This window comes from Biomphalaria glabrata, chromosome 6 (assembly GCF_947242115.1).
Source record: "Biomphalaria glabrata chromosome 6, xgBioGlab47.1, whole genome shotgun sequence".
Classification (NCBI taxonomy): Eukaryota; Metazoa; Mollusca; class Gastropoda; family Planorbidae; genus Biomphalaria; species Biomphalaria glabrata.
In genome coordinates, this window is record NC_074716.1 from 41,933,272 (window position 1) to 41,950,037 (window position 16,766).

A 16,766-nucleotide genomic window follows, 5' to 3' on the forward strand; every position below is an offset into this window, starting at 1 on the left:
TCAGAGCCTGTATTGTGAGATTCGTAACGATATATATATATATATATATATTCATTTATTTATTTTTTTATATATGACGCCGTGGAAGGGGGGGGGGAGATAAAAAATTCCCCCTCTGAAAAAATTCCTAGCTACGCCAATGTTAGCAGTCATATAATATACAATTAATGTCACAGCTGTGAATGCAATTAACGTCCGCTTAGGCTATGTAACAAATGACTGACTAAAAAATAGTAACTCGATTTGTTTCCGTGTACCAGTTTGCGTGAATGACATATTGTCTGGGTGAATCAATGTGTAGTGTGTTTTATTTCTTATGGATATTGAGTTCACTTTAACACAATAAGACATTAGTAATTAGTTTTTGGTGGGCCTATACTTCATTTTATTTACTTTCTTGTTAAAACTATAAAATTTAAAATAAAATGAAATACTACATTTTAAGTATATTTGATGTATTGAATGATATTTTTTTTGATTACTAAGAAATGGAATATTCACGTAGTTTCTTTAGTTTTCAAAGAAGACTATATATAAATGGAATAAGACAGACACAGTCACACAGAGAGATAAACAACACTCGGAGAGACATCAAGCAGAAACACGCACACACAAACACACACACACACATATATATATATATATATGTGTGTGTGTGTGTGTTTTATATTTTTACCGGCTAAGTGCAAAAAGTTTTTAGGTAATGAACGAAATGATTTTGAATTTCCTACTCAGTCTAGGAATTCTATTGAATAAATTTTTCTTAGTGAGGCAAAGAGAAATTATTTTATTGCAAAAGCAATTTATAAATAAAAAATAAAATCATAGTAAGCATCACTCAATATCAGAGACGGTCCCTTCGGATCCGACAATAAGCAAGGAATATTCACTTAATGATTTTTTTAAAATATTATTTTCAAAATTTAAAGATTTCAAAAAATCATTTCCCGTTACGTTTAGTTTGAAAACAAAATAAATAACCTATAATCTATAAAGAGACTTCAATACCTTCTTTGTTTAGAAAAGTAAAATGTAATTTATCAGAACAGCAATTTTAGATTATCTTTTGGTATTGTGATATTAATAATTATTATTATAGCTTTTATATAGCGCTACTTTTAATAATTATTATTATAGCTTTTATATAGCGCTACTTTCATGCTCGTATGGACGCCACGGGTTGTCTCTGACGGTGGGAGAGGTCTTCGCGCCTCACTGATCAGCTACCGCCCGCCTCAACCTGGGCAGCCCCCAGTCAGTTAGGTGCTGATCCGCCACAGCCTGCCTGCTCTAATGGGTGCTTAGAGCTTAGTTTAAAACGACAAGTAGGCTGGAAACTTGCACCAAGCAACAAAAGAAGAAAAATTAAACTGAAAAAGAAAATCCCTGTCATGCGACTGGCCACTTGGAATGTCAGGACAATGTGTCCTGGTCTCACTGATGATCTAAGGCAGATCGACGATGCTAGGAAGACGGCAGTTATAAACAACGAGCTAAAAAGGCTACATATCGACATTGCAGCCCTGCAAGAAACCCGACTGGCCGAAAACGGCATGCTCCGCGAGACTGACTACACTTTCTTTTGGAAAGGGAAAGCACAGGATGAGACTCGAATACATGATGTGGGCTTTGCTGTCAAGAACAGTCTTCTTCCCATGATAGTCCCTCCAGTTGGTGGCTCGGAACGGCTACTAAGCATAAGTATGATGACAGCATCTGGAAAAGTCACTCTAATTAGTGCCTATGCCCCCACACTAAGCTCGCTTCAGGAGGACAAAGACAAGTTCTATGAAGACCTCAAAGAAGCCATTGCAAACATTCCTCAAAAAGAACATATGATCCTTCTAGGTGACTTCAATGCCAGAGTAGGATCAGATCACACTACCTGGCCAGACTGTCTTGGGCTTTTTGGAATCGGAAAGATGAATGAGAACGGACAAAGACTGCTTGAATTCTGCACATACCATAAGCTCTGCATTACCAACACATACTTCAGAACAAAACCACAGCACTGTGTCTCATGGAGGCACCCTAGGTCTGGGCACTGGCACCAGCTGGATATGATACTGACACGAAAAAAGGACATTGGAAATATACTGCTGACACGTAGCTACCAAAGCGCGGATTGTGATACTGATCATACTTTAATGTCCTGCCAGACAAGAATGCTGCCAACTAAGATCCACACATCACAGGGAAAAAGAAAATCACGCCTGAATACTACTAGCACAAAAAATCCTGATCTTTGCACTGAATTTGAGAACAAATTAGAGGAAGCTTTTAAAAACTTCTCTGTGACTGAGGTAGAAAAAAGCTGGACGTTTATGCGTGATACAATCTACCAAACATCATCACTGGTCTTTGGAAACAAAACCAAGAAAAGCGAAGACTGGTTTGAAGCTAGACTACCAGAAATGGAAACTGCCACTACGAACAAGAGAGCAGCCATGCTAATCTACAAGAAGGATCCCACCCCAAGCAACTTAAAAAGGCTCAGAGCTGCACGTAACAATGCCCAAAGAGTAGCGAGACAATGTGCTAACAAATACTGGCAGGAGCTATGCGAAGATATTCAATCTTGTGCCGACTGTGGTAACATAAGAGGACTATATGAGGGCATGAGAAAAGCCTTTGGACCTCACACCAGCAAGTGTGCTCCTCTCAAGTCAAAAGATGGCTCAATCATCAGCGATCGTGAGCTGCAAATGGAACGATGGGTTGAACACTATGCAGAACTCTACCAGATTGAAAACGCCATCTCACCAAATGCTGTTTCCAACTTTCCATCACTTCCAGTTTTGACGGAATTAGACGAAACGCCCTCAGTAAAGGAGCTGAGCATTGCCATTGACATGCTTGCACATGGGAAAACACCCGGAGGAGATGGCATTTCTGTTGAAGTAATTCAGGCTGGAAAACATGCCCTAATCAAACCACTCCATGAACTGCTAAGCTTGTGCTGGGAACAAGGAATGGTCCCCCAGGAATTGAAAGACTCCAACATTGTTACAATTTATAAAAATAAAGGCGACCTCTCTGATTGTAACAATTACAGAGGCATCTCACTGCTTAGCATAGTCGGAAAGGCTTTTGCTAGAGTATTACTAAAGCGATTACAGATCCTGGCAGATCGTGTTTATCCAGAGTCGCAGTGTGGCTTTAGGGCAGGTAGATCTACAACAGATATGATTTTCTCTCTGCGGCAGCTACAGGAGAAGAGCAGAGAACAAAAGCAGCCCCTCTTCATAGCATTTATTGATTTGACCAAGGCCTTTGACCTTATTAGCAGAAGCGGTCTGTTTGCTGTACTAGAGAGAATCGGCTGCCCAAATAAGTTAAGAAAACTAGTGTCAGCTTTTCACGAAAATATGCAGGGCACCATTCAGTTTGAAAGTTCTTCATCCAGGCCATTCTCCATTAAGAGCGGTGTCAAACAAGGATGTGTACTGGCCCCTACACTATTTGGCATCTTCTTCTCAGTCGTACTATCCAGTGCTTTTAAATCCCTGGAAGACGGAATATACATCCATAGCAGATCCGATGGAAGGTTCTTTAACCTGGCACGTCTTAAAGCCAAAACGAAAAGGCGTCGTATCTTGATAAGGGAGCTGCTGTTTGCCGATGACGCGGCACTCGTATCTCACTCACAAGGAGGTCTACAGAAGCTAGTGAACGCCTTAGCAGCTGCTTGTCAAGAGTTTAGCTTTACTATAAGTCTCTCCAAGACCGAAATCCTGGCACAAGACGTCGCAAAAATACCTATAATACAAATTGGGAACCACACCCTTTCAGTGGTGCAGGAATTTACCTACTTGGGTTCAACAATTGTCAGTAACCTAGACTTAGACATCGAGCTGACAAAAAGGATAGGAAAAGCTACCACAGCATTGGCAAAACTCTCCAAGCGCGTCTGGGAAAATGGTAAATTGACCACAGCGACCAAAATCCTAGTCTACAACGCCTGTGTTGTGAGCACTCTCCTTTATGGCAGTGAGAGCTGGTCAACATACATGTACCAAGAGCACAGATTGAATAGTTTCCACTTGCGCTGCCTGAGACGCATATTGGGCATCTCTTGGAGGGACCATGTCTCCAATCAGGAAGTTTTAAGATTGGCCAATATGAACAGCATGTATGCTCTCCTGACACAAAGAAGATTACGCTGGCTCGGACATGTCACCCGCATGCCAGATGGCAGAATCCCGAAAGATATCTTATAAGCTGAGCTTGTGGAAGGAGTCAGACCCAAGGGCCGCCCAAGACTAACATATAGAGATGTCTGCAAGCGAGACATGAGAGCCTCAGGCATCAGCGAAAGTATGTGGGAAAACATAGCCAAAGACCGGAGTGCATGGAGACAGACTGTGCGTGCTGGGACAACCCTTGCTGAGAACAAAAGAATTGAAGTGGTTTTAATCAAGAGGGATAAAAAGAAAGCTGCCCTGTCTGCTAGCCCTAAATCAGAGGCATACACATGTACGAATTGTGGCAAAGTCTGCCGTTCTAGAATTGGCTTGATTAGCCACACCAGATTCTGCCCCGTCTCAAGATTAAGCCAAAACCAGTGACTCATTTGGGCGCATCCATTGCCTTTCGAGACAAAAGGAGCCATATATACTTTCATGCTTATAGCATACTCAGAGCTATAGTCCAGTCTCATTTGTTGACCAGTGGAGGGAGGGGGTATCTCGGAGAAGGTTTTCCGTGCTGCCTTTAGGCGCTTAGTAAATACAGCTGTGCTCGAGTCGGGTATCAAACCTCTAGGCCCCTTCATAGGTAGCCAAGCCAAGTTCAAGCCTACTTAAACATGCTTCCCACTATGGTTGCAGCAATTTAAAAAATGACCAGCCTATTATCATTTATGAGATTTCTGCTTAGAATATATTTTTATTTATTTGCTAATTTAAAGGAGAAATCAGCTTTTCAATGACATTATATATTGTGCTTTATCTGTTTGGTACAGATGAAATATAGAAAGACAAATCTAATAGAGACCTTATATCACAAGGGCCGTTAAAAAAAGGATTTCTAAAGTACGCCACTGCAACAAACTACTTTACAATACATTTGAGAAAATAATCCCTTTCCGTGATGCTTTACAAAAAAAAAAAAAAAAGAATTAGGCTCAAAGAGTTTGGACACTACGTAATGTAAAGATTGCTCTTTTATTTCTGCAAGTCGGACGGATTAGAGTTACCTCACGTAATTTTAGAGGAAGAAAAAAAAGAGGGGGGGAAAGAACAACTAGCATTCATACGTCACTAAATAGCAGGTCCTGACTTAACCATTGTGACATAGAAGTCATGGAAAGAGAACAAGTAATCTACTCTGTATTCCCTCATTCTGTTATGTCTGGTTCTTATGTGAAAATTAGACGTTAATGAAATCGGGATTGTTTATAATAGGCGTCGTTCTTCTTGTAATTTGAATGAGAGTCCATTTCTAATTTTTTAAATTCACTATTAGTTTCTTTATTTCTATTTGTTCTTTCACACTTGGTGAATATATTGGCCTTCTCATTTTCTTCTAGTTCAATATGTTTTGGTAGCCTTTGGAGAACAGTTTTCTTGCTGTTGTGGTTGAGCTTTACAAGTACTGTCCTGAGTCGTTTCACATTGGAGGAATTAGAGTTTTGTTCTGTTTTTTAATTTGGTCTTTTTTGGCCTCGGTCATGAAGACATTTTATTTGGCGTACTTGGGTGATTGCTGGCGTGATAGCTGTTACTTCCGGCTCTTCTTTTTCGGCTCTGTGGCTGACGCTCTATCACAATTTACTAAGGGGTCGACTCCCACTTCAGCATAGGATTTCTTTAATTTAGACCCGATGTCTATAACTGACTCCTAAAATCTGTCTTAGCCATTTTGTTGAGCCACATTTAGTGTTTTTCTATTTCGGCAGATGACTATTCACTGCACTTTATTAATAAAGCCCGACACTGGTAGAAATGTGTAACCTATCTTGAATACGCTCTTGGAATTAAGTGACTGTAGTTTGCTTTAGATTTTATATTGAAAAGGGAAGTTTTATCGTGAAACTCATCTGTTTGAGGTTTTAAACTAAAAAATCTCTAGAGTTTTTTTTTTTTTAAATTCAAAACCTCATTTAGCTACGGTAATAGAATTTAGTAACTGTAGTTTGCTTTAGAATAATATTGAAGATAGAGGTTTTCCACCTCAAAACACTCTGTATGGGAATTTTAAACTCAAAACCATCTGGAGGGGTTTTAAATTTTAAAAAGCCATCTGTAGGAGAGGGGTTTAAACCTAAGAACCCCAATAGGATTGGCTACGCTCAAATAATTTTAGTGTGTAATTTGCTTTTTTATATTGAAGAGGTATTTTTTAGCTTCAAACTCCACTAAAGGTGAGTTTAACCTCAAAACCCCTTTGAATACACTCATAACAATTTGAGTGTATAATTTGCTTAGTTTTTTTAATTAAAGAGGTATGTTTCAGCTTCAAACCCCGCTGAAGGGGGGTTGAAACTCAAAACTGAGTCAAAACCCATTTAGCTACGCTCATAACATTTTGAGTGCGTAATTAGATTTTTTTATATTGAAGCGGTATTTTTAGCTCCCAAACCCTACTGAAGAGAGGGGGGTAAACTCAAAACCCTTTTGGCTACGCTCATAGAACTTTGAGTGTGTACTTTGCTTTTCCATATTGAAGAGGGGGTTTATCGTAAATTTTGAAGGGGGTTAATTTTTACATTAAAATCTTTCTTAACTGTGCTCTTGGAATTTGAATATTGTCGTATGCATTTTTTTGTTTTGTTTTTTAGAAGAGTGGGAATTTCACTGCAAAAAACCCTGGTAAGGGGTTTTAAACTAAACCCTTCCCTGGTAGGGGGTTTTAAATTCAAAACACCCAGGTAGGGGGTTTTAAACTCAAAACCCCCTTGGTCGTGCTGGGGCAAGTGATTGTTTAGTATTAAAATCTCACCTAAAAGTAACATCATCAAAGCAAAAAATCAGTCACTAAATTCCGATTACCCCCGTACGGGGGGGGGAGGAGGGGAATTTCATTGCGGGGGTGGTTGGGTTGAATCCCACCAACTCCCCCTCCCTTGGCTGCGCCCATTATATATATATATATATATATATATATATATATATATATATATATATATCATGGGTGTAGCCAGGGGGTTGGGGTTTAACCTTCCCCCCCCCCCCGGAAATGAAATCCCCCTCCCTCAGAGGGGGGAGGGATCGGAATTTAGTGACTGATATTTTGCTTTGATTTTATATATATGTTTGTGTGTCTCTGTGTGTGTTGTGTGTGTGTGTGATGTTTATTCTTAGGGTTTGGGTTTATATGGGTTATAGTTAGATTTTAAAAACAAAACCACACCCCTACTCAAAAGTTTTGTATCTGGATCCTGTAGTAAATAGAAGTATAAATAAAACTTTTAAAAAGTCCAATGAACTACCACTATGACAAAGTGGGAAATTAATATTTGACTAGGATATTTGTAAAAGGAAGAAAATTAGTCTTTTTTTTTATTTAGTCAGCTTCGTCCTTTAGACTTTATAATTGTATGTGATATATAAGGTGCCTTTATACTTGTAAAATTGTATGTGCTTATCAATAATACATTTATTTTATTTAAAAAATTGCAATACTATTTTTTTAAATTAAATTTAAGTTTGTTTCATTCTCTGATATCTTGGATATAATTTGTTAAGATTCGATTCAAGGAAATATTAAAAACTGAAACATACACAAAATAGAGCAGTGAGATTCATAACTAAAGAATATTTACATTTGATTAGAGTAACACCTTTAATATAATACTATACTAATATACTAATTTAATACTAAATTAGAAAACCTTTAAGAGAGAAAAGCAAAGTAGCAATTATATATTGATATATGTACCATAAAATACAAATACAAAAGCAGAAAATAATAAAATACTCAGAAAGACACAAAGATAAAGGCACATTTCTCGTTCTATATGCATGGAAAATTTAGTAGAAATGCTTCTTCTTCCCTGGTGCTAATAGAGCATGGAATGGGTTGCCTGATCTAGGCCAGAAAAACCAGTGACTAGGCAGAATTCAAGTCATTGGTTGACATGCATGACTAGATGCATGATGCGTAGAACATAATCATCTTTTTTTTGTATTTTTTTTTTGAAGTAACTCTGTATATATAGGCTTAGATAATAACATAAGATAGGAGTCTCTTATCTTAAGCTTATTCCATGCATGCAAGCACGTCATATTCAGTATGTATACCTATAGCAGGTACATCACAATTCTGGATTCCTTACGTAATTTAGTACTGTAATAAACGACAAGTGACTGTGTAATCGTAGACTAATATTGCCTCCACTGTGCAATATATATTTTTGTGTAAATAGTAGGTTTATTTCATTCAATAGTGATTATATACAGGCCTATATGGTTTTGAATATTCCCATTTCTGAAAAAAAAAGACAATTAGGCTTTTCCTCTTTTATCATTTAAATCATTTAACATGTTAACATTAATGATAACTAGCTTTTTTTTTAAGACAAGACATAATAATAATTTATTTCTAATCTGTTAAAATCAAATTTTTGTGAATTTCTTTTTGTTTTTGTTTATAGGTAAAATAAAAATGATACAATGAAGTCGTCGAAAGAATATTAACAAAATGGTGTCTATTTTGATATTTTTTCTACTACAACAAGCAAGTCAAGGTAATAAATTTTAGTTTTTAAGGTTTAACAGCTTATTTTTACTTTCTTATAATGTGTTATGCATTCAAAACTAATTTACATTTTAGAGCAAGCTTAGATTCGTATATTATTTCAATTTATTTTTCTTTTGTATTTCTTTTAGTAATTTCAAAGCAAGTAGCTTTAACTATTGACTACTATTATGGAAGTGTCTCTAGTGAACTCAACCAGTACCCAGATATGTGTCCATCTCTAGGATTTTTAGTTGAAACAGTTTCATTTCAAAATGCAAGTAAAAAATAAAAAAAGTTTTATAATTTTTTACTTTAATTGATAACTATTGCACAATATTATACAGTACAATTCAAACAAGTAAAATAAAAAAACAAGGTTACAAAAACAGTTTGTATGGAAACACAAACTCAAAATCGGCCCCAAAAGTGGTCCACACATACAGGAAAAACGACAGGTTTCAATATTTTCAGAAGAATATTGGTATTAAATTCTATCAGAAATGGTCCACCCAGGCAGGTAAAAAAAACAACAGGTATCAATATTTTTAGAATAAATATCATAATGAAATTCTATCAAAAGCAAATGACAGAGAAGAATGGAGAAAGAATGTTTGCAGATCCTATGTGGAGCCCCAAAGGTCCAGCAGACCAAGGGATAGGTGAAAGTGAATGTGAAGTTAGATGTGAACCTGACCTAACTGATGTCTTACGATGAGTATCTAATTGATCTTATTGTTTTGTAAATGGTCAGTCTCTTATTCAAAGCCTCAAGAAAAAAACATTTCCATAAAAAAGAATAGAAGCGACGATGGTCGGTGTTATGTTCCGTGGCACCAGGTTCAGTTCACTTATTAATTGTTGTTCTAAAGTATGTTCAACTTATTTGCATAGTAAATAGATTTTTTCTCTTTAAAATAAAAAGTTAAAATATATTTTGTAAATGTAGTATTTAGAATGATAGAACTTATATAACTTTGCAATACAATTTTAAAAAATATTTTTTTTAGCAAAAATCTAAAACCATTTAAAAATGTTAAAAATGTTAGATGTATACCTTCTTACTTAAAATCCTTCAATGTTTGTCACTATTAATAGAAAAAATTAGCCGTTGCATAAGAACTTTGAATGATCTAAAATATAACGATGCTCGATTTGTATTTTCTCTTCCAGTTTCTGAGATCTAAACTGGACGGACAGACAGACGGATAGACAGGCCACATACAACTAATAGCGTCTTTTCCCCTTTCGGGGCCCGCTAAAAACAAGATAAACTTTAAAAATACTTTTAAAAAAAGACAATACATTCATTATACATCTCATAAACCAATTGTTTCTCTCTTAATGATTAATGATTGTTAGATTTTTAAAAGTTTTTTCCTAGAAATATAATGTGTATCGCTTAGAAAAGATCAACCAGCTTGTTGGCCATACAGTAGAAACTCAAATTTGACTGTTATAATTTTTCAGGTAAAAATTTACGAATGAAATGCATTACTGGTTCAATAGTTTAATAACTTAATGTTAGAAACATTTTGCGAATTGTCTTCTTAGTCTATATGTAGAGGCCTATGATTGGAATATTATTACATTCGCTTAACCAAGATTCTTTCTTGAACGGATGGAGTGAGCCTCGTGAAAGAGAATGAGGTGGGCTAAAGAATGTTCGATTTTTTTTTAACATTCATTTGGTGAGTAAACTCCAGCTGTCTCGTTCTGATGCCGCATGCAACCAGGTGTTCGGTGTAATGCACAAATTGTAAGACAAATTTCCTTACGGAAAATAAAGATTATTATTATTATTATTATATTATATTATTACCTATTAAGAGAAAAGCAATCGCTCTATAGTTTATATAAAGGAGGTATTTTTTCGGAAAAGAAAAAAAGTAGCCGTTGCATCAGAATTTTGAAAGATCTAAAATATCATAACGTCCGATTTTCATTTTCTCTTCTAGTTTCTGAGACCTAAGCGGGACGGACGGACAGATAGACGAACGGACGGACGAACAGGCCGCACAAAACAAATAGCGTCTTTTCCACACTCGGGAACCGATAAAAATGGCTTTAACAAAGTTTAATTGTTTTTTATCTAGCATTCACAATTTATTAAGAGAAAAACGATTGCTCTATATAGGTGGAATTTTTTTTTATTTGTCTTGTTTTCGGATTGCTTGTAATACGCTCACATGCTTCATTTATCTAAGATTTTTATTATACTCGAATACTCGAAAATTTGCTTTATGCTATGCAGATTATCATCTGTAGTTAATATACAATTTATATTGTAACAGAACAAGCAAAAGCAAAAAGTATATATGTAATATGTATATATATATATATAATAAGGCTTGTCTTCGAGGCCGAAGATTAGTGAGGAATGCAGTATTTTCCGTAGATGAGCAACCCCAGCTAAGACCTACATATTTTCCCACCTCCACGGTAAGCATAACCATTGTCCGCTGGTGGTCGATTTAGAAATTCTTTTCTGCGTTTGTCCTCGGCAGCGGATTTTCTTTTGGTCTCAAATGTGTATCCCGCGGCCTTTGTGAGTTAACTCCAGCTGTCTCGTTCTGATGCCGCATGCAATCAGGTGCTCTTTCTATGTTGACGCCTAAGCGGATCTTTGAAGCGTTTCCATGGGGTGCCTCTGTTACGTCGACCACCTTTTAGCTTACCAAAAAAGACTGCCTTTGGCATACGTTCGTCTCCCATATGGGATACGTGCCCTACCCAACGTAACTGTCGGACCATAAGAAGTCACTCTATACTGTCTTTTGTACAGGCATAATGGAAGGATTTTGATGTTGCTGGTATAATTAATATGTACTTTGTTAGGATTTTTTTGTTTCTTAGTAAATATTATTGAGAAGTTAGAATTTTAAATTGTTAACTATCATGGTTGAAAAATGGGCTGATAAACGTTCGATATACATCGAACTTTTCGAACAAGGGGGTGCTACGTGCGCAGCGTAGTGTGAATGTGGAATGGTGCAAATGCGTGTTGAAAGAAAAAGTGGGGGAGAGGCATTATAAATGCAGTAATGTAAACGAAGATCTAATTGGCATATTATTATTGGTTGTAACAAGATTAAAGTCCTCACTATATACTAATTATATATATATATATATATATATATATATATATATATATATATATATATATATATATATATATATATATATATATATATATATATATATATACGAGTCTGGTATATGATTAAGAGTTTCATCTGCTCGTAACATATATATATATATATACAAGGGCGTAGCAAGGGATTTGGGGGTCTGGGAGAATGGACTTTTTTGGAGGCCCTTTGCATTTTGGCATTAGACATCATGACATGAGATAATATACTTAATAAATATATAAGCCTACATTCAAATTGGTACAGTATCTTAGTAAAATTAACAATAAATAATCATTAAGAATTATTTAATGAATAATATCGTTGTTTATTGGCTAAATGATGCATAAAACGTGCTTTCTGTGCAGTAAAGGCATCTATAACATCATCTAAATCGATACAGCCTAGTATCCATGCTAAAACCATGCTAAGCCTTTCTTGCGTTATTGGATGATTGTGCTCCTGAAATAGTTTGTTTTTATTAACTTGAGCTTTGAGAGGATCTCTCATAAGACTCAATGGAAGTGGCCTGTGTAAGCATTATTCGGATGTAGGTTGCTAGGTTTGAGCACACGTCATTACCATATGAAACCAGCTTCCTTAATATGTCTATTATTGATTGTGGCACTGGTTTGTTGATGAAAAGTGCTCTTGCATCAATGACATTGAATAAGAGATTTGCCTGTATTTCATCAAACAAGAAAAGTAACACAGTTTTTCATCAGCGTGTCATCATCCATAGATTGCAAGAGGTGTCTTGGATCAAGAAGAAACCCAAAGGTAACCACAAGGTTTTCCAGCCTTTGGAATCTGTCCTTCATCTCCATATTAAGTTTGTCCAGCAATTCCGTCGCTACACGTTTGAATTGCAGTCCTACACCAGAACATGAAGTTGTTTCTTTCTTCTGGTTATTTTGATTACAGAAACTCCATAGCATTCACTACCTTCTTTTTCAATGGATTGAATGATCAGTTTCGTCCGTTTCTCATCATTTTGCAGAAAGCATGAAAGGGTTTTAATTTCAGCAGCTTCCTTATATGCAGTCCAGACCTTTCTGAACAATATTAATTGGGCGCAGGAGATTTGACCAGAATTCCAGATAAGCATAAAATTCACAATTTTCCAATGCAAGAAGAAGATTCTGTGCACTGCTTCTAGTGTCCATTCTTTCAGTTGTTGATTCAGAAAGTTTAGCCAACAGCTTGATGAATTGGTCGAGATGCAAGGAAACTGCCGACGTAGCTTATTCTCATTCGGATCACCTTGTATTACTCTCATTTTTTAAACTCCCGGCTTCAGCTTCTTTCTGTTGGGCCCATCTCTGAGGTGAATTGGAAAAAAAGCTGAACGATTCATGTACAGTTAAAAAAAGATGACAATTGCTGGATCTATGTCAGTATAATGAAGAGCTGCTAGTTTCATAGATTGATAGTGACAATTCAGAAATGTTGCCTTTGGATTTATGTCTAATGTTTCTGCAGGTCAGACAGATGGCCCCTAATTGTGGCTGCTTTTTCATAGGCTTGACGTCTGCACAGATCAAAGTCCAAACCAATGTCTAATAAACCGGTACGTGACGTTTTGGCGCCGCCGTTTTAGCGCCGCCGTTTTGGCGACGGGACGTTTTGGCGCGAGCCGTTCAGCGAATTTTTTTTTTTTAATTATAAAGGTTTTGCTTATTTCATGAATATAGGCCTATAATAAGTCAGATTTCTGAATGGTAATGACATGCTATATGTGAGCTCTGCTAATCGCACTGGATTACATTTTTGGATTTCTTTCCAAAATATTTTTTTTATTAGACATTAGTGTAATATACGAACTAGCTAAGTGTCACACTTTAATATAACAAAAACCATGTTAGCATCTAAAGCTCTATTACGCTGAATGACGACAATAACTCTACACATAGTAAAGATCAAGACAAGGAATGTGGTCAGTACGAACTCTAACGTGAATCCAGAAATATAAACAAACACTATGGGCGACAATAGAGAGAAACAAATTAACGACACTAAGATACTTTGAAAAGATATATTTTGAGAACTTGGGTAGGGGTGATTTGGGTGACACATCTCGAATTGACGCAGGTAGAGTTAAACAAATAAAGACAAGACCATCACCGAGCACTGGTCGTAGGCGTCATGCGTCTGGCGATCATCTCCTTGGGAATGGTCATTACATGTGACACCTATCCCGCCCCCAATCTTCTGCTCACATTTCACTCCTTGTATATACTCTTTCCTCCACCCCTCCCCTCTCTCACGCGATTTTTGTTTTTAATTTTAAAGTAATATCTTTAAAAACCTTTTTTGAAAATAAAAGTGTGCCTCTAAATAAGCACACATACACAAGCCAAAATGTTTAAGAAAATGATGTGAAAAACAGACACACATTTACATTTAGTACGTGAAAAATATGTCTTAACACAAACACTCATGCAAAACATAGATATGAATAATTCTTTTAAAAGAAATACCTCAATAAACGTACATAATGTATTTCGCGCCAAAACGTCCCGTCGCCAAAAACGGCTCGCGCCAAAACGACCTTCACGCCAAAACGGCGGGGCCAAAACGGCGTCGCCAAAACGGCGGCGCCAAAACGTCCTCTCCAATACTTACGATTTTTCAAAATCTGCGTATGAAACGTATGTGACAGTCCATATGGCTCTGCCTTTAGCGTTGCGTCTTCTAACTTCCTCTTCAAAAGAGCTTGTCTGTGGTAGACTTCTTTTTCAAGTTCTTTCAGCCTCTCAGGTTTCTCCCATTTGGTGAATCAAACTCCAGGTAGCCTCAGAAAACAGTACACATGCAAAAGAAAACAGACATCCCAAGTGTGGAGAGAAGAAGAGCCAAGATCAATTGCACATTTTTCCTGTTGGAAGCTCTCGAATGAATCATGATGTCAAACTTTGTGACTTATTTTGGATAAACCCTACTGGAAACAAATACCGTTCATCTTTGTTTTGGACAAATAAGCTATCCTTTAACACAATCTTTGCTCGCAGTTCCTCAGATAAAATTCCAGGCTGGATATTTCCGAAGTCTTTATACTTAAATAAGCTTCTTCCACTTCTGGAGAAGGTAATTTTGGATGACCATCACTTGACTCATCATCACTTACTTCAGATGTTTTCTCTGATTCCCCTGGAGTCTCTTTATCACTACTTCTCTCATCAAGAGATATTTTCACTTCTTCGACTGCTGTATCTTTGTATGAATCATCTGAATAGTGAAACTTTTTTTTGACACGTTCAATGTCTCCTTTGTTTTCAGTGCTCTTATCAGGTTTCTTCTTAAAGATAAGGATGATGAAATAACCTACCCTATATACCAAGTTACTTTTCTGAGAATAACAGGGCTCTAGTCAGCGCTACTCCTTGAAATTGAGAGTAACCCCACACGGGAAGTGTGGAATACAAACAACTTATAATAACGTGGGTTAGGGTTAGGGTTTTTATTAAATGAAAGCTTGCAATGCCATTTTTTATTTATTGGCTCCCAAAATGACACTCTTGTCTAATTTTCGGAAGATTTAAATAATTTCTGTAGATTTTTAGGATTTTTTTCTTATATTTTGCCTTTTCAGGAGATTTCCTGGGGGTCCAGGAAAATCAGGAGGTCGCAGAAACCCTGCTATTATATAAAAGTTATTATGGTTTAAATAAATGAAAGCGCGGGGTCCACTTCGACCGCATAGGTTGCAGTGGGCTAAGGCCGGCCCTGTATATATATATATATATATATATATATATATATATATATATATATATATATATATATATATATATATTATGTTTCACAAATGCATTAATAAAATAAATATGTACATTAAAATGAGTGTAAATTGTTATGTACATTAATGTAAGCAAAGCAAAAGAAATACATAAACTAGCCATATATTATCCACGCCCCGCATATGATTGATTTTGTCACTGCAATTGTGTAATCAAAACAATTGAACAAAATCATAATATTATAAGTAAAGCGAATGCGTGAATGTAAAAATAGTATGAATGGAGCTATTAAATGCATTTTTAAATAAAAACATTTTCTTGTAGACCTATATATATTTAGATAGAGATCTAGAGTCTAGATACTATTTTGATAGATTTAGATCAACTTTAACAAAAGTAAATTAGAGTTGTTATATTATAGATAAATTGCATGAAATGCTTTCAAAATTATCAAATTCACCAGTCCTAAAAGAAGAATGCCATAAAACAAAATATTTGAGATATAGAAGAAATTGCTGAAGCAGCAAAGAGATAACACATTTTTACGACCTACCCTTTTTATATAAGGCTTCCTCACGTAAATTATTATGCCACCGTGACACAATAGAACTGACAGTTCGAGGGGGAAGTGGTTTGATAATATAAAATAAGAAAAAAGAGTAGTTTAAATTGCTCCATGGTATGACACAGTTTGGGTAAATATTAATGTTTAGTAAAGGACAAATAGTCTCGCAATTATGACGGAGGCTGTAATGAAATCATAGGTGTTGTGTTGTTTACGAAAGCAAGAAATTTAAGATAGGTCATGTGAATAAAGATCGATTTTTTTTGGTTCAAGCGATTTTGTTACATAACTATAATGAAGACTCACATGCTGACCAGTAATAAGTGAATAAGTGAATGATTCTGTAAGTCAGCTACTTTCTAAGGTGCTAATCGTATATAATTAATTTTCTTTTTTTTTTTTCTTTATCTAATTTCAACTGTATATTTTCAGAAAAACTGTACCAAAAATATGCAGAGAGAATTAAACAGCACTGATCTAAATGCTGACGAAAAACTTTTAGCACAAATGATTTTAAACAAAAGTAATGGTAGATCTAATTTTAGTCTTGAAGAAACATTGAAGATCAGACCTAAAATGACTTGTAATGGCTCTCCAATTCCTGCTGACAAAATCGTCATAAAAGGACAATGTTTAGAAACAAGTAAGTAT

At 36.0% G+C, this 16,766-nt stretch overlaps 1 protein-coding gene across 14 annotated transcripts in view; it reads left to right on the forward strand.

Moving 5' to 3' along the window:
- Window positions 1–213: 213 nt before the first annotated feature.
- The window catches only part of LOC129926639 (uncharacterized), a 79,021-nt gene continuing 62,468 nt past the window's right edge, over window positions 214–16,766 (forward strand). For 2 of the 14 annotated variants that reach the window (XM_056031963.1, XM_056031958.1), the window contains exons 1-4: window positions 242–367; window positions 8,597–8,689; window positions 8,832–8,956; window positions 16,548–16,758. In XM_056031963.1, the coding sequence (XP_055887938.1) occupies window positions 8,644–8,689; window positions 8,832–8,956; window positions 16,548–16,758 (382 nt within the window). In that variant the 5' untranslated portion in view covers window positions 242–367; window positions 8,597–8,643. Of the gene's footprint in view, window positions 368–7,417; window positions 7,577–7,716; window positions 7,738–8,596; window positions 8,690–8,829; window positions 8,961–10,063; window positions 10,150–16,547; window positions 16,759–16,766 lie in introns of those variants that run through there. The other 12 variants (XM_056031957.1, XM_056031948.1, XM_056031955.1 and 9 more) reach the window with 12 other exon arrangements.